This window comes from Pleuronectes platessa, chromosome 13 (genome assembly GCF_947347685.1).
Source record: "Pleuronectes platessa chromosome 13, fPlePla1.1, whole genome shotgun sequence".
Lineage (NCBI taxonomy): Eukaryota > Metazoa > Chordata > Actinopteri > Pleuronectiformes > Pleuronectidae > Pleuronectes > Pleuronectes platessa.
In genome coordinates this window covers 18,441,837-18,459,896 of record NC_070638.1, presented here as the reverse complement: position 1 = coordinate 18,459,896, position 18,060 = coordinate 18,441,837, and the positions used below count along the sequence as shown (strand labels likewise).

The 18,060-nt window shown below is 44.3% G+C and overlaps 2 protein-coding genes across 2 annotated transcripts; both read left to right on the top strand.

Annotated features, from left to right (window-relative positions):
* Positions 1-253: 253 nt before the first annotated feature.
* On the top strand, positions 254-8,659 carry LOC128454992 (cysteine/serine-rich nuclear protein 1). Its single transcript, XM_053438616.1, has 5 exons — positions 254-415; positions 3,985-4,232; positions 5,713-5,975; positions 6,064-6,366; positions 7,105-8,659. The coding sequence occupies exons 2-5, from the start codon at positions 3,986-3,988 to the stop codon at positions 8,086-8,088; spliced, it is 1,797 nt and encodes a 598-aa protein (XP_053294591.1). The 5' UTR covers positions 254-415; position 3,985; the 3' UTR covers positions 8,089-8,659.
* Positions 8,660-9,657: 998 nt separating this feature from the next.
* gorasp1a (golgi reassembly stacking protein 1a) lies at positions 9,658-18,018 on the top strand. The gene is made up of 9 exons (XM_053438617.1): positions 9,658-9,815; positions 10,809-10,889; positions 11,048-11,251; positions 11,348-11,434; positions 11,553-11,683; positions 12,071-12,203; positions 12,543-12,651; positions 16,080-16,214; positions 16,337-18,018. Exons 1-9 carry the CDS (start codon positions 9,753-9,755, stop codon positions 16,909-16,911), a joined length of 1,518 nt encoding a protein of 505 aa, XP_053294592.1. The 5' UTR covers positions 9,658-9,752; the 3' UTR covers positions 16,912-18,018.
* Positions 18,019-18,060: the final 42 nt, after the last annotated feature.

Sequence of the window (18,060 nt, the reverse complement as noted above, 5' to 3'; positions counted from 1 at the left end):
GCACAGATAAAGCCGGAGGAATATAAAGTGCATTTCAGAACCTGTACTTTTCTACTTTTACTTGAGTAAAAAGTTTGAATCAATACCAACACGTTTACTGAAGCCCTTTTTAACACAGGTATCTGCACTTATACTTGAGTACAGGAGGTGAGTACTTTTACCACCTCTGCTTATCAGGAAACTAACTTGTTTTACCGCCGGTTGTGCGCATGCGCGACCTGTGTGGGGAGGAGGGGAGAACTATCTTGCCTCTGCATGTTGTGTCTCTGGCAGCTCTCATGTACACACTAGTACAACTGTGTATCCTCTCACACACACTCACACACACACACACTGCTCAGCTGCTCTGAGGACAGGAGGATCAACCCGCGTCTCTCTCAGCTCTTCTGTTTATTATGCCTCTGCCCTGGACTTGGTGAGTAACTATCTGACTGATGGTTAATATCCAGGAGATCGTTGTCTGATCACTTTGTGTTGACTTTGTGTGGGAAGCTGCTTTACTGTGAAATCTGGGAACTCGTGGACATTCAGCACCGATGTTTTAACTGTGGATGTTTCAGGTTCACGCGTTCTGTGTTGTGTCACTAGAGACGGGAACGAGTTGTAGCGTCGGAGCGAGACCGTGTTGTTGAGCAGCGGAGGAAGTTTACTCTGGTTGAAATGAGACTGTGGCTGTAAAGACAGACAGGAGAGAGAGAGACAGAAGAGAGAGAGGAGGGAGACAGGAGGGAAGGAGACAGGAGAGACAGGAGGGAGAGAGAGAGTAGGGAGACATGAGAGAGAGAGGAGGGAGACAGGAGGGAGACAGGAGGGAGAGAGGAGAGAGGGAGACAGGAAGGAGAGAGGAGGGAGACAGAAGGGAGACAGGAGGGAGAGAGGAGGGAGACAGAAGGGAGACAGGAGGGAGAGAGGAGGGAGACAGGAGGGAGAGAGAGAGGAGGGATACAGGAGGGAGAGAGGAGAGAGAGGGAGACGGGAGGGAGAGAGGAGGGAGAACGGGAGGGAGAGAGGAGGGAGACAGGAGGGAGAGAGGAGGGAGACAGGAGGAAAGGAGACAGGAGAGAGACAGGAGGGAGAGAGGAGGGAAGGAGACAGGAGAGAGAGGAGGGAGCGAGACAGGGGAGAGACAGGAGGGAGACAGGAGGGAGATAGACACAGGAGGGAGACAGGAGGGAGGGAGATAGGAGAGAGAGATGAGGGGGACTGGAGAGATACAAGAGGGGATACAGGAGAGAGACAGGAGGGGGACAGGGAGACAGGAGAGAGACTGGAGGGAGACAGGAGAGAGGCAGGAGGGAGACAGGAGAGAGACAGGAGGGAGACAGGAGGGGAGACAGGAGAGAGGCAGGAGGGAGACAGGAGAGAGACAGGATGGGAGACAAGATGGAGAAAGGAGGGAGACAGTCAGGATGGAGGGAGGGAGGAGAGAGAGAGAGGAGACAGACCGGAGGGAGACAGGAGGGAGGAAGACAGTTAGGAGGGAGACAGGAGAGAGACAAGTGGCAGGAGGGAGACAGGAGGAGGCAGGAGAGAGACAAACGACAAACAGGAAACTCCATCTCTCCTGTTCTTCTCTGCACCTCAACCGGACGTGGTTGTGGAGGTTTCTACCTGTTTCAGAGGAGACCCGCTGGGTTTCTCTACCATTTTGTTAGGTTCAACTTTACAATGTAAAGTGCTTTAAGATAAAGTATAATGCGATTTGGCGCCATTCAAATAACGATGTCTTGAACTTAATTAAATTGAAGACGACTCTGCTCTGCTCCAATCAAACCACTAGGTGTGACACTCCTGTGGGGACTTAAAGATTGAACGAAAAAAGCACAAATATCATTATAAACATATTTAGCACTCATTTCCCCCATAAAATAAGATAAGGTACAGCGACATAATTCTTTATTAGTCCCACATTAGGGAAATTGGTGTTACAGTAGCAAAGAGGACAGTCAAAAAATAGACCAAAGTACTGAAAGGTAAAAGTGCAATATAAATGCATAAAATACCAAAACAATTTAGAATATGAGTAGTATTTACATTGTAAACAGATTGCACATTGCACAAGACATCTATTGTTAACTACTCCAGTACATTAATGCAGTATAACCCCACCACTACCTCCTGCTCCACGTGAACGCGCACGTGCACCAAGCTGCTGCTGCTGCTGCTGCTTTGAACCTTTAAATTATTGATGTGGTCTCTGGGTACCCACATGCACAGCAGAGTCTCTCTGCTCTTGTCAGATATTACATGTAATACATGTGATTTAATTGGGACAGGAGACGGCCACTGTGGTGGCGAGCTAATTAGAAATGCTGTCATTTTATTTTATTTTTAGGAACGCTGAAGAGTAGCGCGGATGTGTTTTCAGTGCAGATAAATCCCTTTACACCTCACTGTCTCCGCAGCGCAGGCTTCTACAGTGTAAACTGTGAAATGGCACAATAAGCTGTCTCTTGTTTCACCTCTTCTTTGCTGATAGATCCAGGAAGTTGCTCACTCAGACTGCACACTAGCACACACACAGACACACACACACACACACACACACACACACACACACACAAACACACACACACACACACACACACACACACACACACACACACACACACACACACACACACACACACAACACACACACACACACACACACACACACACACACACACACACACACACACACACACACACACACACACACACACACACACACACACACTAACACAGCCTCATTGGTTTTTGAGTATTTGCTTACTACAGATGATCAGAAACCCGCTTGTCTTGTAGAAGCCTGTGTATTAGTGGCAGAGTACAGGCTGTCTTGTGCAAACACAAATGGCAGCCACTGGCTCATACCGCTTCCTCCTGACCAGGAGAAATGTCACTGGTCACCTGGCGTGCTCTTTCTTCATTTAGAAAATGCACAAGCTGTACTGTTTTTTCCGTGGCTCGTGTTAAGTTGAGCGTTCTCTTCCCTTCTCTCAGAGACTTAACAGAGGGTCATTCTGAATCCTGGTCAGCTGCTTGTATTACTGTTGCCTATACTGGAATGAGTCCCCACAGATTTGTCAGTATCTAAACCAAACTAGAGCTGAATATATTTGGCGATTCACAGGAAATAAAATACCAAGAAATGTGATGAACAATTGTTTAATTCATTTTTTAGACAAAATACAACAAGCTCTAATTCCAGCTTCCAAATGCTTTATTCTTATTCCCTTACGTTACTGTGATAATTATCTTTGTGTTTTGGATCCCATTTGAAAAAGGTTATACTAGTCTAATAACAGTTTATTTTTTTTGCTTAGGTTTTCTTTGACTAAGTAACTTTCAGCAGTCCTGCTTAGCTTTGTTACCCTGAAAATGACTCTTCTTTGGATTTATTTTCCCTGTACACATCCAAAAATAGCAGCCAGTTGAACCATTGCACCTCCCAGCCCTCAGCATATAGCCATTGGACGGTCTGTTTCCACATATTCTTCACAAAAAAAACTTGAGGAATCATTGGAATGTTAATTACTCTGCAGGGGAAAGAAAAAGAGCTGTTGATTTTTCTTCCTGTTCTCAAGTGCTCAGCTGGTTGTGTGTTAAAGCAGGATTTCAGCTAGCACTTGCACACTCATGAAACATCAGTTTGTAGGATAATCACTATCGAGATCTAATTAGCCTAAACAAACTTGTGGCCCGAAACCGGCTCGACCAGCAGAGCTGCGGCTTTCAAGGGGAAAGATCTGTCATTCCTCCGGTTGTCATTTTCAAAAGATGTTTTATTGGACACAGTCCAGACTTGTTCATGTGTTACTCAGTTGTTATGCATTATCAATTTGTTGATTTGTTTAATGTTTTTAATTTTTATGATCTTGCTGCCTGGATAGAGACACACAATGTCAGACTTCTATATATGTCGCCTCTTAAAATATTGATCTATGGATTTATCACCATATATGTTAAATGTCGAAACCTTTTCTCTTTGTGTTCTTGCAGAATGTATATCAACCACCACAGCCAAACAATGAGAGGCATACTTAAAAGGAAGTATGCCGAGGTGGATGACAACCCCTGCCACTCCTCCTCCTCCTCGTCTTCCTCCTCATTCTCGTCCTCCTCCTCCTCTCCTCTTTCCTCCCTCTCCTCGCCTGCAAACTCGGATTGGGAGTCCGACGGGGAGAGCAGCTCCTCCAACAACCAGGATTTCCCCCCTCACAGATTGTCTTCCCTAACCAGTCCACCCAGTAAGTCCCCACACCAATGGCCGCTGCCCCCCCCCCCCCTTTCAAAAAATGCAAACCTCTTATCGGGCGGTTCTCCCATCAGTGTTTAATAGGAGTGTCTCTTATCGCCCTGCAGCAGCACCGTGATGACTCGCTGATATGAAAATGCTAACCTAAGGGGCAGCTCTAGATAATGCGCCAAGAAGGACTTGTCTCTAGCCTGTCTGTCCAGTGGCGTGGAAGATCATTTGCCTGGGCGACAGAGCATTGTGGAATTGATTTGAATAGCAAGCTCCCTTTAAAGAACTCATATCAAATGGCCTGATACTGATATCACAAAGCCGCACACAAGGGCTGCAATGACAAAATACTCAGCAGGTACTCTGAGTGGTACAGTTTCAGCCGTGTTTGTTTGAGTTACCAGGACTCACAACCGGTGCAAACAGTGCCCCAGTGTGGAGCAGCTTGGACAGGCAGAGCAGCTGAGACAAGATTAGTCAGCTGCTCTCTGTTGTTTACTGACCTTTGCAACGTGAGTTCAGCCTCAGTAATATGTGAAGGTTGGACAGTTTGTTGAAGACAAACTGTTAAACCAAAACAGTAACCTGGTGGATATTAGCAACTAAAGCAGCAGAAAGAGTCTGATTACGTTCTGGTAAACCTCCAAAGAAGAGCAGGTATAGCCTGGTTCAATCCGGTTGATCCGTCCAATAGAAGGCTGTTTTTCAGTCTTTCTTTTCCTCATACATGTTCAACTATTGACCCAAGTGACTCTAGGGAAGTAACTAGTGTGTCACCTAGTGGCCATATGCACGTCATGATTCTTTCACACATTAACTACTGTATGACAGGTGAATCGCATCACAACCTGAACAAATACAAATGTTAGTGGATTAAAAAAAATCTAATAAGACTTTTTTTTAATGAATACGCTATTTAAATTTGGAAACACGATTCATCTTGAAATGGTGTGTCAAATCTTGCACGGCTTAGCCCCCTCTCCACTCATTGAATACATTTAACCAAATTAGAAGTCATTTACCAGAGCCACTGCCAGAGGGGATTTTAAAATACCATATGGTAGCTTTGCACAGTCAGCCTTTTCTTATCTAGCAGCTCACACCTGGAACACCATAGCTGAAGAACCGAGGAACACCACACCTATAAACTTCTTCTTTGATTCTATAAAACAGCGGTTGTTGGACACTCAAACAGGTCATCATCTGGAGTCGTGGTTCATTTATGTCATTGTGAAAACTAGCCTGTATTTACATGTTGGACTCAAGTACATTTGTTTCTGAAGCCACCTACAATGACTTTCAGCTATGGAACAATAATTACTTGTACAACATTGATGGATTCAATGTAGACAAAAATCATGATTTGTTTTAATTTGTTTCTGATTAAATTATTATGCTTTTACCTTTCATATAGCAGATGATGAATCCTGACAGTGGTTCACTTTTTCTGATGATTTGTGTCTTTCTTCTTACCCAACCAGTGTGCTCCATCCTGAAGAGGCCAAAGCTCCGGGGTTCACAGAGCAATGTGCGCTTTGACCGGGTGACAGTGTTCAGCTTCCCACGCTGCCAGGGCTTCACCAGTGTGCCCAGGCGAGGAGGTGCCACCCTGGGTATGGGGCGGACGCACAGCACTCTTCAAAGCTACACCGTGGCTGAGCATGCACTGGAGCAACGGCACAGACGTCGAGAGAGGCTCCGAGAAAAACGAATAGAAGAGAGGTTCAAGGCATTAAAGCACACAGTAAGTGCACCGCCTTTGTACATTAGTTTGTATTAGAAGGCTCATCAATGCTTCAGTCTTCTCACGCGACCTGTTGTTTTGATTCCAGCTGATCACCAGCGGAGCCATGGACCAGGAGGAAGCAGACAGGCTGACTGTGGATCAAATCCCAGAGGAAGACAGCGACGTCCACATCAGTGATGCAGAGCTCAAGGACGGCGGTTTCCTTCAGCCGTACTCCTCCAAACAGCGGCAGGCGCTCCTCCAGGCGGCAGGGGTGAAGCGCGTCGACAGGGAGGAGAAGAGACAGCTTCACTTCCTGCGTCTTTCTAGAGAGGCGTGTGGATGTGACTGTCAGGGCTTCTGTGAGCCAGAGACCTGTGCGTGCAGTCTAGCAGGAATCAAGTGCCAGGTACGACTCTTATATATACACATGATTACTTGCAGTGAGGAGGATTGGATGTTTTCTGCACCTGAAATTTGGACGAATGATACCTCTGTTACAGTATAACTACCGGTTATAAAAAAAACAATATGTTTTTATGTTGTGTGGGCCTGTTTGCTTTCATTCTAAGAGTAGTAGAAACTGGAGAGACTGGATTTGGATATTATTGGATATACACATCTTTTAGTGATCTATTCCAAACCTTTTTACTTTACTTTTAGTGTTTTGGCCTTTTATCCATTACTTTATATCTTATTATGCTAAACTAACATCTTAATCTAATTTCTGATTATATATACATTTTGTGGTGTAATATTGCATAAACTGTCAATTTATTTGATCCAAATAGAGTTTAAAACTTATTTTACCGACCACAATCCCTGATTTTACCTAATCAGTCACACGTTTTTATATATTTACTTATTCTTCCAAGACTCTGTTATTATTTTTTTTCATGTTTTTTCACTCGTGTTTGTGTTATTATTGAAATTTTTAGAGAATCATGTACAAATAAAGATATTATTACTTTAATTACCCATCCCACTGGGTAATATTTTTTTTTCTAGGAGTTTAAAATATTTTTTTTACTTTATAGTGTAGTAAACGTTGGATTTATCAACAAAATGAATTTACATGCATCTGTTTTTCATCATTTAACATTGTTGGCATTAAGTACCCACAACACTATTCTTTTTACAAATACAGGTGGACCGCTTAAACTTCCCATGTGGCTGCACTAAAGACGGCTGCGGTAATACTCATGGACGCACTGAGTTTGACTCCAGACGCGTGCAGACCCATTACATCCACACTGGTATGAGGCTTGAACTGGAGAGATGCCTGCCGGATGAGACACTGTGCAGAGAGGACCAGGCGGAGCTTCCAGAGGACCTAGTGGAGTACGAGGACCAGGGCAAGGCTTGTGCAGTGCAGAGTCCACAGGAAAAGAGCTGCCCCTTTGGGTTCACCATGGAGGAAGACAGCCTTCCTCTCACTCTGCCACCCGCCCCTTCCTTCCCTTTCATCCCGGAGCGGTTAGTCGTGGAGGAGAACAGCTGCAGCAGTGACATGACCGAATCCTCCTGCACCAGCTCTGACTCCGACACAGGAGGACGCCTCACTGGGAGTCAGAGTCACACTAAGACATATCCCTGTTCCCTTAGTATCTGTGACTCTGAAAACAATAACTACTCTCTGTGCAATCAGCTGCGGCACACAGGGGAACCACTGACACAGCACAGCGGCAACATGGCCACAAACAGCACAACTACTGACAGTACGGGACCACTTACAGCCAACACACTCACAGACAATGTAAGCAGGGCCTCGTTGAAGGATTACCTCGACGAGAATGCAAACCAAGCCACAGACTTCTTTGACAACGATTCTCTCGAGGACTTCCCCAACACGCCCTCCCCCACCCTGGACTTTTCCTCAGGGAGGTACATGGACCTGAGTCTTTCCTCCGACTCCGACCTGGAGTTCTTCGGCAGCGACTACCCCTCTGGACTGTTTCACAGCTCCTTTAAAGGATACAGACACCCCGACAGCATTTGCAGCCTACAGCTGTTCAGCTCTGTGAATCTGCCACAGTACGAGTCGAGTACTTACCTCCTGGAGTCTTTGATCGGCCTGACTGAGCCGAGCCCAGATCAGGTTTTCTCAGTCGCAGAAAATCAGCTTTTTTAGGCGATAAGAAACTCTAAACATATCAATAATCTATGTGAGAGAATTTTATGTACAGAGCACTGCTTTTATATATTTGTAAGAATATTTCAATGTACAAAGAATGATTTATAAAATATTTTTTTCCGACTTAGATATTTTCTCTATTGCCTAAAAATGATTGCCTTTGTTTCAGAGAAACTACACTTAAGTAATCTAATATATGTTCTGTTTTTTTATTTTATTTAATGAATCTATCAAATGAAATGATATTAATATCTTCCATGGCCACTAAGAATATTGGTGAATATCCGATGAATGAAGGGTGCACGTACATTTTCAAAGTTAGTGTTACGCAAAGTTACCAAAGGGTCAAGGCAGAGATACAATTTCAAGACCATATTTCTCAAGAAATCAACAAAATCATATGTACTGTTATCGGCTGTTTGCCGTGGTGCAAACAGGATCATCCACTTTGACTTCTGGTTCCAGCCTTTATTTGTGAATTAGTTTAAATAACTGCCACATCACATTGTGTTAAGAGTCCCTGTATTGCAGTAATAAAAGGAAACTGTTATATTTATTTTTACCCTGATTTCAGATTTGTTTGATGAGTGGTGATTTGTATCCTCAGTTCTTAGGTGAGGAAACTAATACTGCACAGACAAAATCACACACACACACACACACACACACACACACACACACACACACACACACACACACACACACACACACACACACACACACACACACACACACACATAACAATATGAATGGAATCAGTCCAGTATTCTGCCTCTAACTCAGTCCAGAGCTTTGGAAAGTGCAACAAAACAATACTAATTTTTCCATAGTTAAAAGTTCCATGACACACACAAACAAAAACAAAGTTATTCTCAGCAGAGGTGCAGCAGATTCAAGCAACAGAAGTGATGCCCGACTGACCTGACCCGCTCTCCGTCTGACGCACCACCCTGCTTTCACACCTGGCATTTATATTTGCAGCAAAGTCTTCACAGGCAGCACCACCAGCACCATTAAACAGGGAAGCCACACCAACGCTCCCACAATGCATTTGGACAGGATATTTACAATTCAGCCTGAGCAATACTTGCACTTACAAAATACAAATTATTGACCCTTAATACAGTTGAAATAAAATGCAGAATAAACAGAAGACTGGATGCAGTGCAGGTGCAGCATGTCTGATAGTGTTGATAATATTACAATTATTTTAAGACTTTGTTTTATATAAAATATAAATATAACACATTAGGTTCTATATAGAACTTAATGTATGACAAATTATTTTAATTATAAATAAACATTGTATGTAGTATTGAATATAACAAAACTAAATACATTTAGGCTGTAGGTCTCTGTCTTGACTCCTCAGCTAAATGGGGTTAAAAGCTTTTCATAAATGTAGTTTTTGATTGATATTTGTCTATGATAAAACAATACATGTATAGATGCAGTCTATTGTTTCAGTTCATCGTGTCAGCTGATACTTTTAGCACTGTACATACGTGCAGGCCAAAGCGCACGCTCGATATGTTCGATGGCAGCGGTGATCGATTGGTTTTGACTACAGACAAGATGGCCGCCAGCTGTGAGCCTTGATCGTTCTTACGCTCCTGTTATCTTCTTGCAATTTTCATATTTTAGAGGAGTGAGTGAAAGAAATGGGTTTGTCTCAGAGTTCAGAGGTAGCTGAAGGAGGAACTTATGGATACCACGTACACGGAGTAAGTATTCTTCTTCTGGGGCTGAAGCAGCGTTTGCAGCAGCTTATCGTGGAATCGTACTGTATGCTAACAGCTAGCTGAGCTGCTGCTGCTCACCCGCCGGTTCAACCTGACGATGTGGCAACCTTACCTGTTTGAACAAGAGAGCAGATTAATGCCAGTGCAGCTTTCACTGGTTTATTCAATGATTTTTCAGGAATGCGCTTTAATCCAAACTATTGCTCGCCTTAAAGAGCTTCTTCCTCCAGGTCTGAAACATTAAATTACTTCACTGATCAACATGAAACAAAGACGTTTCCAGAAGCTGATGTTTCGATTGATTCAATGAATTACAGAAAATACGTTTTACTGATGAATCTCCTTGCTGCAACTCTTCCTAGTAGCTTAGTGACGTTATAAGTCGACTAACTGAAGGATCGATAAAGAGAGATTAATCGAAAATGCCAAAAGTTCATCGGTTTAATCTTTATAGGAAACATTCTTTGCTTTCCTGTGTTCTATGACATTGTAAATCGAACCAGTAATGTGACGTTCTTGGCCCCTGGGAACCTAAATGATGATGTTAATCATGGGGTGGAGCCAAATTACAGTCGATATGGATCTATGTACATGTTCTTCTCCTGAGTGAAGGGTGTGATTTTAAACTTTTCTTTATCAAGATGACAAACACTCGATAAACAGCAAAACATTTAACTAATCTGAGATCAATTATGTGATATACCTCCTCACTGTGCTTACCAAATGTTGAATAAATAAATATATATATATATTGTATAATTCATATACTTTTTTATCTTGATATTGTTTCACTCATCCCATCAACGAAATATGTATACATGAAATGTATTAATCTTTAACAAATAACAATAAATTGTTCATTGATTTGAACTATTTGACAATTATTTTGACAAATACTATTTAACGTGTAATATTTTAACAATGTAAAGATGAAGCTCAACATGTTATCTCAATGTTTGTGTCTGGTTTTGACAGGTGCAGCCGGATTCCCCTGCAGAGTCGGCCGGCTTGCAGCCCTTCTTTGACTTCATTCTGTCTCTGGACAATAGGAGACTTGTAAGTTTATTGATTACGTTTTAATAAGCTCTGAGTTCACTTAGCACAATGATGGTGATACATTAAGCACGTGCATGATAATTAAAAATACATGCGTACACTATACTGTGTAGGAACAGTGTAATATATAGTTTGACCTTTGACCCCTTCCACGACAGAATGAGGAAAACGACCTGCTGAAGGAGCTCCTGAAGGCCAACATGGAGAAAGCAGTGAAGATGGAGGTGTACAGCACTAAAAGCATGATAGTCCGTGAGGTGGAGGTGGTGCCCAGCAGCATGTGGGGAGGACAGGGGCTGCTGGGGGCCAGTGTACGCTTTTGCAGCTACCAAGGAGCCAGTGAGAATGTGTGGCATGTCCTGGTCAGTAGCTTCAATGAGAACCAGTAAAACCCACTGATCTGTCTCTTTCCCCATGACCTCATCACATAATAGCTTAATATTGTCTTTTCTCCATAGGATGTGGAAGTTAGTTCACCTGCTGTACTGGCAGGGCTCCAGCCACACACTGACTACATTGTTGGAGCGGATCAATTGTTGCAAGATGTAAGACTTGTTTTGATATCATACATCAGTGCATTAGGAGATAATTTGTGGGATTTTAAAAATTGTGTTTAATGTGATCTTGAAAGCTGAAAGTTAATTCCGAGCTTCTGATTTCCAGTCAGAAGACTTCTTTTCACTGATTGAGGCCCATGAAGGGAAACCCCTGAAGCTGCTGGTGTACAACATACAAACGGATGCCTGCAGAGAGGTGGTGGTCACACCGAATGGAGCGTGGGGAGGAGAGGGCAGGTATGAGGCCACACACAGAGCAATAAGCGTCGATTAGTCACAGTGACACGCTGAGAATACCAGTGAATTCATCTTCTGTAAATTCATCTTTGTGGTTCAGGAGTATTTGATGGATCAAGATGGCACTCGCCACTGAAACTAGATAAAACTTTCTTCACAACCATTGTTGTGATGCTAAATGAAGACAGAGTTGAATTCAGATTCAGTCTTGTGTTTGCTTCCTAATGTTTAAAGTTGATTTATTATATTTTTTAAGTCATTCATCAAGAACAAAGTCAGTTGTCCTTTTATTTATATTAGTACTTATACATCACTACTCAATATGTTGTAAAAAATGTGTATCTATTAAATTGTAAAATGTATTGGTATACATTTTTTTCCTCTTAGTTTGGGATGTGGCATTGGTTATGGTTACCTGCACCGAATCCCGGCAAATCCAGACCTATCAACTGCAAAGCCTCCTATCCCTGTTCCTGAGGAGAATCCCTCTCCAACACTGCCTGCACATGGTTTCACAGAGGTAAATGTTAAATTCACGTCATTTTTGTTTATGTATCTGTTTTGATTGAGCAAATGTTCAATTGAGCAAATATTCCATGAGGCGAAGATTACATTTTTAGATTTATATGTTTTAGTTTCCTGAAGAAATAGAAATGAACTGTTTAGTTCATCTCTGTTCATCCTTTTATTCCAGATTAATCAATTTACAGGATATGTATAAATGTATTTAATAGATAACAGAGACAAGATAATGAAAGTTATGATCTATGTTGGTATTTCCTCAGTTTCCCTAAACAAACACAATGATTGTCTGATAATGTTCAATGAGATCCAACAGTTAACCCGTGTTTGTTTCCAGGCACCTTTGATGGCACCTTCAGGCCAGAGTGAAGATGTGTTGGATCTGGAGCAGGTCTTCCTGCAGGAAGCTGCTCTACCTCCTCCCATCCAGACAGTCCCAGACCCTGGTCAGTTCATATTATACAGAATTTATAGATGAGTAATTACAACAATAATTTGCTCTTATTTCAGAATCAGAATCAGAATCAGAATTCTTTTTATTGCCTTGTATATTTTCACATACAGGAAATTGCCTTGGTGTGGTTGGTGCACTTTACAAACAACAATATAAAAACAACAATATAGAGCAATATAAACATCAATATAAAAAACAACAATATCGAAAAAATAATATATACAGTAAATGTGTTTTGTGCGGTTTTAAGGTGCAAAGATTGGTGGTAGTGCCAATAATGTAGTGTTATAAATTATGTGCGAGGGTGGGGGGGGGGGGGGTCAGCAGAGTCAGTGTGATGGGGGGGGCTTGTTTGTGAGCCCCACTGCCATGGGGAAAAAGCTGTTCAGGTGACGCGAGGTTTTAGTCCTGACGGCCCGGAACCTTTTCCCAGATGGAAGTCTCTGGAACAGGTGGTGACCGGGATGGGAAGGATCAGCGATGATCTTGCCTGCTCTCTTTCTGGTCCTGGAGTGGAACAGGTCTAGGAGAGCCGGCAGGTCACAGCCGATGACCTTCTCAGCTGACCGAATGATCCGCTGCAGTCTGCCCTTGTCCTTGGCAGTGGAGGCAGCGAACCAAACGGTGATGGATGAGGTGAGGATGGACTCAATGATGGCTGTGTAGAACTCAACCATCACTTTCCGCGGCATGCTGAATTTCCTCAGTTGCCGCAGGAAGAACATCCTCTGCTGGGCCTTCTTGGTGATGGAGGTGATGTTCTCCGTCCACCTCAGGTCCTGTGCTATGATCGTCCCCAGGAATCTGAATGACTCCACTGTTTTAACTGGGGAGTCGCACATGGTGAGGGGGGCGGTTTGGGCTGGGCTCCTCCTGAAGTCTGCCACCATCTCTACAGTTTTTGAAGCGTTCAGCTCCAGGTGGTTCTGGCTGCACCAGGAAGCCAGGCTGTTAACTTCCTCTCTGTAGGCGGCCTCGTCCCCATTGGAAATTAATCCAATAAGGGTGGTGTCGTCGGCAAACTTCAGGAGTTTGACAGAGGGATGGCTGGAGGTGCAGTTGTTGGTGTAGAGGGAGAAGAGGAGAGGAGAGAGCACACAACCTTGAGGGGCTCCAGTGCTGATGGTCCGGGTGTCAGAGACAAGCTTCCCCAGCCTCACGCGCTGCTTCCTGTCGGTCAGGAAGTTGGTGATCCACCTGCAGGTGGGGTCAGGCACGCTCAGCTGGGTCAGCTTGTCCCGGAGAAGAGCTGGAGAGATGGTGTTGAATGCGGAGCTGAAGTCCACAAACAAGATCCTGGCGTAGGTGCTGGGGGAGTCGAGGTGCTGGAGGATGAAGTGGAGTCCCATGTTGACTGCATCGTCTACGGACCTGTTGGCTCTGTAGGCAAACTGCAGCGGGTCGAGGAGGTGGTTGGTTATAGTTTTGAGGTGGGTCAGCACGAGTCGCTCGAAGGTCTTCATTACTACAGAGGTCAGGGCGACTGGTCTGTAGTCATTAAGGCCTGTGATCCTCTGCTTCTTGGGAACGGGGATGATGGTGGATGTTTTCAGGCAGGCGGGTACAACACATTCAGCCAGTGAGGTGTTGAAAATGTCCGTGAACAATGGAGAAAGCTGATCCGCACAGTGCCTCAGTGTAGAGGGGGAGACAGCGTCTGGTCCAGCTGCCTTGCGGGGGTTCAGTTTCTTCAGGAGCTTATTTACATCTCTCTCCTGAATTGAGAGAGGTGTGAAGGGGGGGATGGAGGTGATGGGGCAGTCTGGGGCCATTTTGTGGGGGGGGCTAGTGTCTTTGTCCAGGCTGGGGAGAAGAGGTGTGATAGATGCGGGGGGGGTTTGAGAGGGTCTATCGAATCTACAATAAAAGTCATTCAGATCGTTGGCAAGTCTCAAGTCTTCCACAGAGTGGGGGGATTTGGTCTTGCAGCCGGTGATCACCCGAAGGCCTTTCCAGACTGACGAGGAGTCGTTGGCTGCAAACTGTTGTTCCAGCTTCTTTGAATACAGTCGTTTGGCCTCCTTAATCTCCTTGCCAAACGAGTATTTAATTAGTCTGAACCTATCCATGTCCCCACTCTTGAAGGCCACCTCTTTCTCCAAACGAAGCTGTTTGAGTTTTGCTGTGAACCAGGGCTTGTCGTTGTTATAACACACCCTGGTGCGTGTTGGAATACATCGGTCTTCACAGAAGCTGATGTAGGACGTCACAGCATCTGTATATTCGTCCAGGCTGTAAGTGGCAGTTCTAAAAATGTCCCAGTCTGTGTTTTCAAGGCAGTCACGCAGCTCCTCCACAGCTTCTCTGCTGCTCCAGTTCTTTGATCTCAGCACAGCAGGTTTAGAAATCTTGAGTTTCTGTCTATAAGCCGGGATCAGGTGAATGAGAGCGTGGTCGGACAGACCCAGGGCAGCGCGGGAGACTGCATGATAAGCCTTGCTGATGGTGCTGTAGCAGTGATCCAGGGTGTTCTCCCCCCTGGTCGGGCATTTAATTAACTGTTTATATTTTGGGAGCTCCTGAGATAAGTTCCCCTTATTAAAGTCCCCAAGGACAATAACGGGGGAATATGTGTTCTCTCTCCTTCTCTCCACTCCCAGTATCTGCTCAGCGAGTTGTCGTTGAGCCTCGCGCACGTCAGCTTGCGGGGGGATGTAGACTCCAGCCAGGATGAAAGAGGTGAATTCCCGGGGAGAGTAGAACGGTCTGCAGGTGATGAAAAAAGTTTCCAGGTCCGGAGAACAGGACTGTAAAATGACTTTCACGTCGCTGCACCAGCCCTGGTTTATATAAAAACAAATCCCTCCGCCTTTTGCCTTGCGTGAGAGGATCGGGTCGCGGTCCGCGCGTAACAGCTGAAAGCCGGTCAGCTGTGCGGCGGAGTCCGGTGTGGCTTCGGTCAGCCACGATTCAGTAAAACAGAATACAGAAGAGAGGGAGAAGTCTCTATTTGTCCGGATGAGAAGGCGCAGTTCGTCCATCTTATTGCACAGCGAGCGGACATTAGAGAGGAGAATGCACGGGAGTGATGAGCGAAATCCTCTCTCCCTGAAGCGCACCAGAGCCCCAGCGCGCTTTCCTCTCCGTCTCCGCCTCAGTCTCGCTGCGTGGCCGAGGAGCACCGCACCTTTGACCAGTAAATCAACTAAATCCACGGAAGATGCGAGAAAGTTGGGACATAAATCAGATGGTGTTGTGTCCCTGATGTTAAGAAGCTCGTCCATCGTGAAAGTAATCCGAGTTGGGTCGCAATTAACAGAATTAAATACTAAAAACAAACACAGAAGTGCGCACCAACACACCGTGGCAGCCGTTCGTGGCGCCATCTGTAATGCAAGACGGTGGGTGATGGTGTTTCCCAAGTGTTCAGGAAAATCTTAGCAGCCGTTGCCTTGTGTTTGTTTTTACCTGCTTTCTCAGAGTCTGAAGTGGCAGTGATGAACCTTGACGCTGCAGATGTGGTGGACAGGCTGGATCTGTCTATGTCATCCATAGACATGACTGAAACGGCACTGACTATGCATGAGGAGAAGGACACTGACATCTCTGGCATTGGTGAGTTATCACAGCAGCAGCTCATTAAATTGTCCAGCTGCTTTCATGTCAACCTTTGTCAGATGAAAATGCTGTTCTGTCAGCCACCTATTCCTGACTATATTTGTTTCCCTGTTGTACAGAGGAGCTGGAGGACAGTGTACTGCTGTCATCATCAGCAGACGACCAGACTGATTCACAAGAGCTGAGCTCGCAGGCAGTCATGGAGCTCACGTCTGCTCTCGCTTCCACTGACATTCTGTCTGATTCAGGCATCCCACCAGTGGAACCACATCAGCCGGTCACAGAGTCCACTGAACCACAAAGCGTTCTCATGGAGTCTAATGAGAGCCCCAGTCCACCTATGGGTGTGTTGTCTCTCCCTGTAGACACAATCGAACCTCCCGTTAAGCCGTCTGTCCCCACCGAACACCCTCCCTCCCCACTTCCCGTTGATCTCCTCCAATCTCCCGCCGCTGATGAGTCGACAGCAGATGATTCTCCTGCTCAGGCTGTCGAGGATGCAGCGGAGGAGTCAGCGGAGGAGTCAGCGGAGGAGCCAGCGGAGGAGCCAGCGGAGGAGCCAGCGGAGGAGCCAGCGGAGGAGCCAGCGGAGGAGCCAGCGGAGGAGCCTGCAGAGCCTCTAGATGTGGCTCTTGCTCAGCCGTGCAACCATGGGCACGATGAGGAGGAACCAGAAGAGACACCCGCTGAGTAAGCTTGTATCAGGCTTTAACACAAAGTACAAAAATGCAAAGTAAGCTGACAATCACCTTTATAAGAAACACTAGAGGGGGTATTCAGGACAGACAAGGGGACGCTTCCCGATTGTACACTGATTATCTGACAGGACTGTAAACCATCAGGTTAGTAACACTACAGGAACCAGCTCCGGCATTAACATGTAAACATATACTTTGAATCACTGTAGAAATATCCTGTTGTTTTTTTTAACATGAGAGAAGTTTAAGTTACAGCTAATTATTTTAGCCAAAAAGGATGTAATGTTGTCAACTCTTTAGATTTTACATTGTGACAAGTTTTTTTTTCTTTTTCTGGGAGGCTAATGTGATGAATACTTCCAAAGATAAGCATGTAATATATGAAAAAACATGTCAGGCATCAACTACATCAAAAGGTTTTAAAGTTTCAATATCCTTTAGTTTAGATAAATTGCAACTCTCAAGGTGCAGAGTTATATCTATTCTTGGTGTGCTTTAAAGAAGCATTATCTATTAAATGAGTCTCATAATAGAGATTTTAAAAACAGCAAATTTTAAGAGGAACATCGTCTGGTTTTAGAATGTTCAGTCTGGGGATGAGGGAAATATCTGTCCACTTAATTTTGTTTAACCAGTTAGCACAAGCTTTTACAACAGATCTGATGTCAGTACATTTTATATGCTTGTCTTTTATTTTATTTAATCTTCCAGTCTGTGATCAGTTTAAAAAACATTTGATGTTATGTCCCCTGTTTTACTTTACACTATTTTCACCTTGTAATCTATGCAACAGTACACAAGAACTGACTGTGACTACAATGTGTTTTATCATGTAAATTCAATAGATAAGTCTTTCGAGATATGTAAGAAGTCTGGTAACGTGATAATTCTGCTGTAGGGTAATCGTTTTTTTCTAGGGAGATACTTCATGTTTTTCACTGTCAAAATAGGTGCTAGTGTGTAAAATAAGGGAAAGTATTTTTGCAGATATTATCAATGGTTTGTCTGTTTTATTAGGAATGAGTGCAGAGTCTTTTGATGAATGTGAGATGGGTGAATCTTAAAAGGTTAAACAATCATATCACTTTAAAAAAAAAAAAAGAGGAATTTGTTTGTTCTTATTTCACTCATCAGCTGAACACGTT

Coding starts and splice junctions, on each gene's coding strand:
- gorasp1a (XM_053438617.1), top strand. CDS start 9,753: ATGGGTTTGTCTCAGAGTTCAGAGGTAGCTGAAGGAGGAACTTATGGA. Junction 9,816..10,808: donor ATGGATACCACGTACACGGA/GTAAGTATTCTT, acceptor TGGTTTTGACAG/GTGCAGCCGGATTCCCCTGC. Junction 16,215..16,336: donor CACTGACATCTCTGGCATTG/GTGAGTTATCAC, acceptor CCTGTTGTACAG/AGGAGCTGGAGGACAGTGTA.
- LOC128454992 (XM_053438616.1), top strand. CDS start 3,986: ATGTATATCAACCACCACAGCCAAACAATGAGAGGCATACTTAAAAGG. Junction 5,976..6,063: donor TCAAGGCATTAAAGCACACA/GTAAGTGCACCG, acceptor TTTTGATTCCAG/CTGATCACCAGCGGAGCCAT. Junction 6,367..7,104: donor TAGCAGGAATCAAGTGCCAG/GTACGACTCTTA, acceptor TTACAAATACAG/GTGGACCGCTTAAACTTCCC.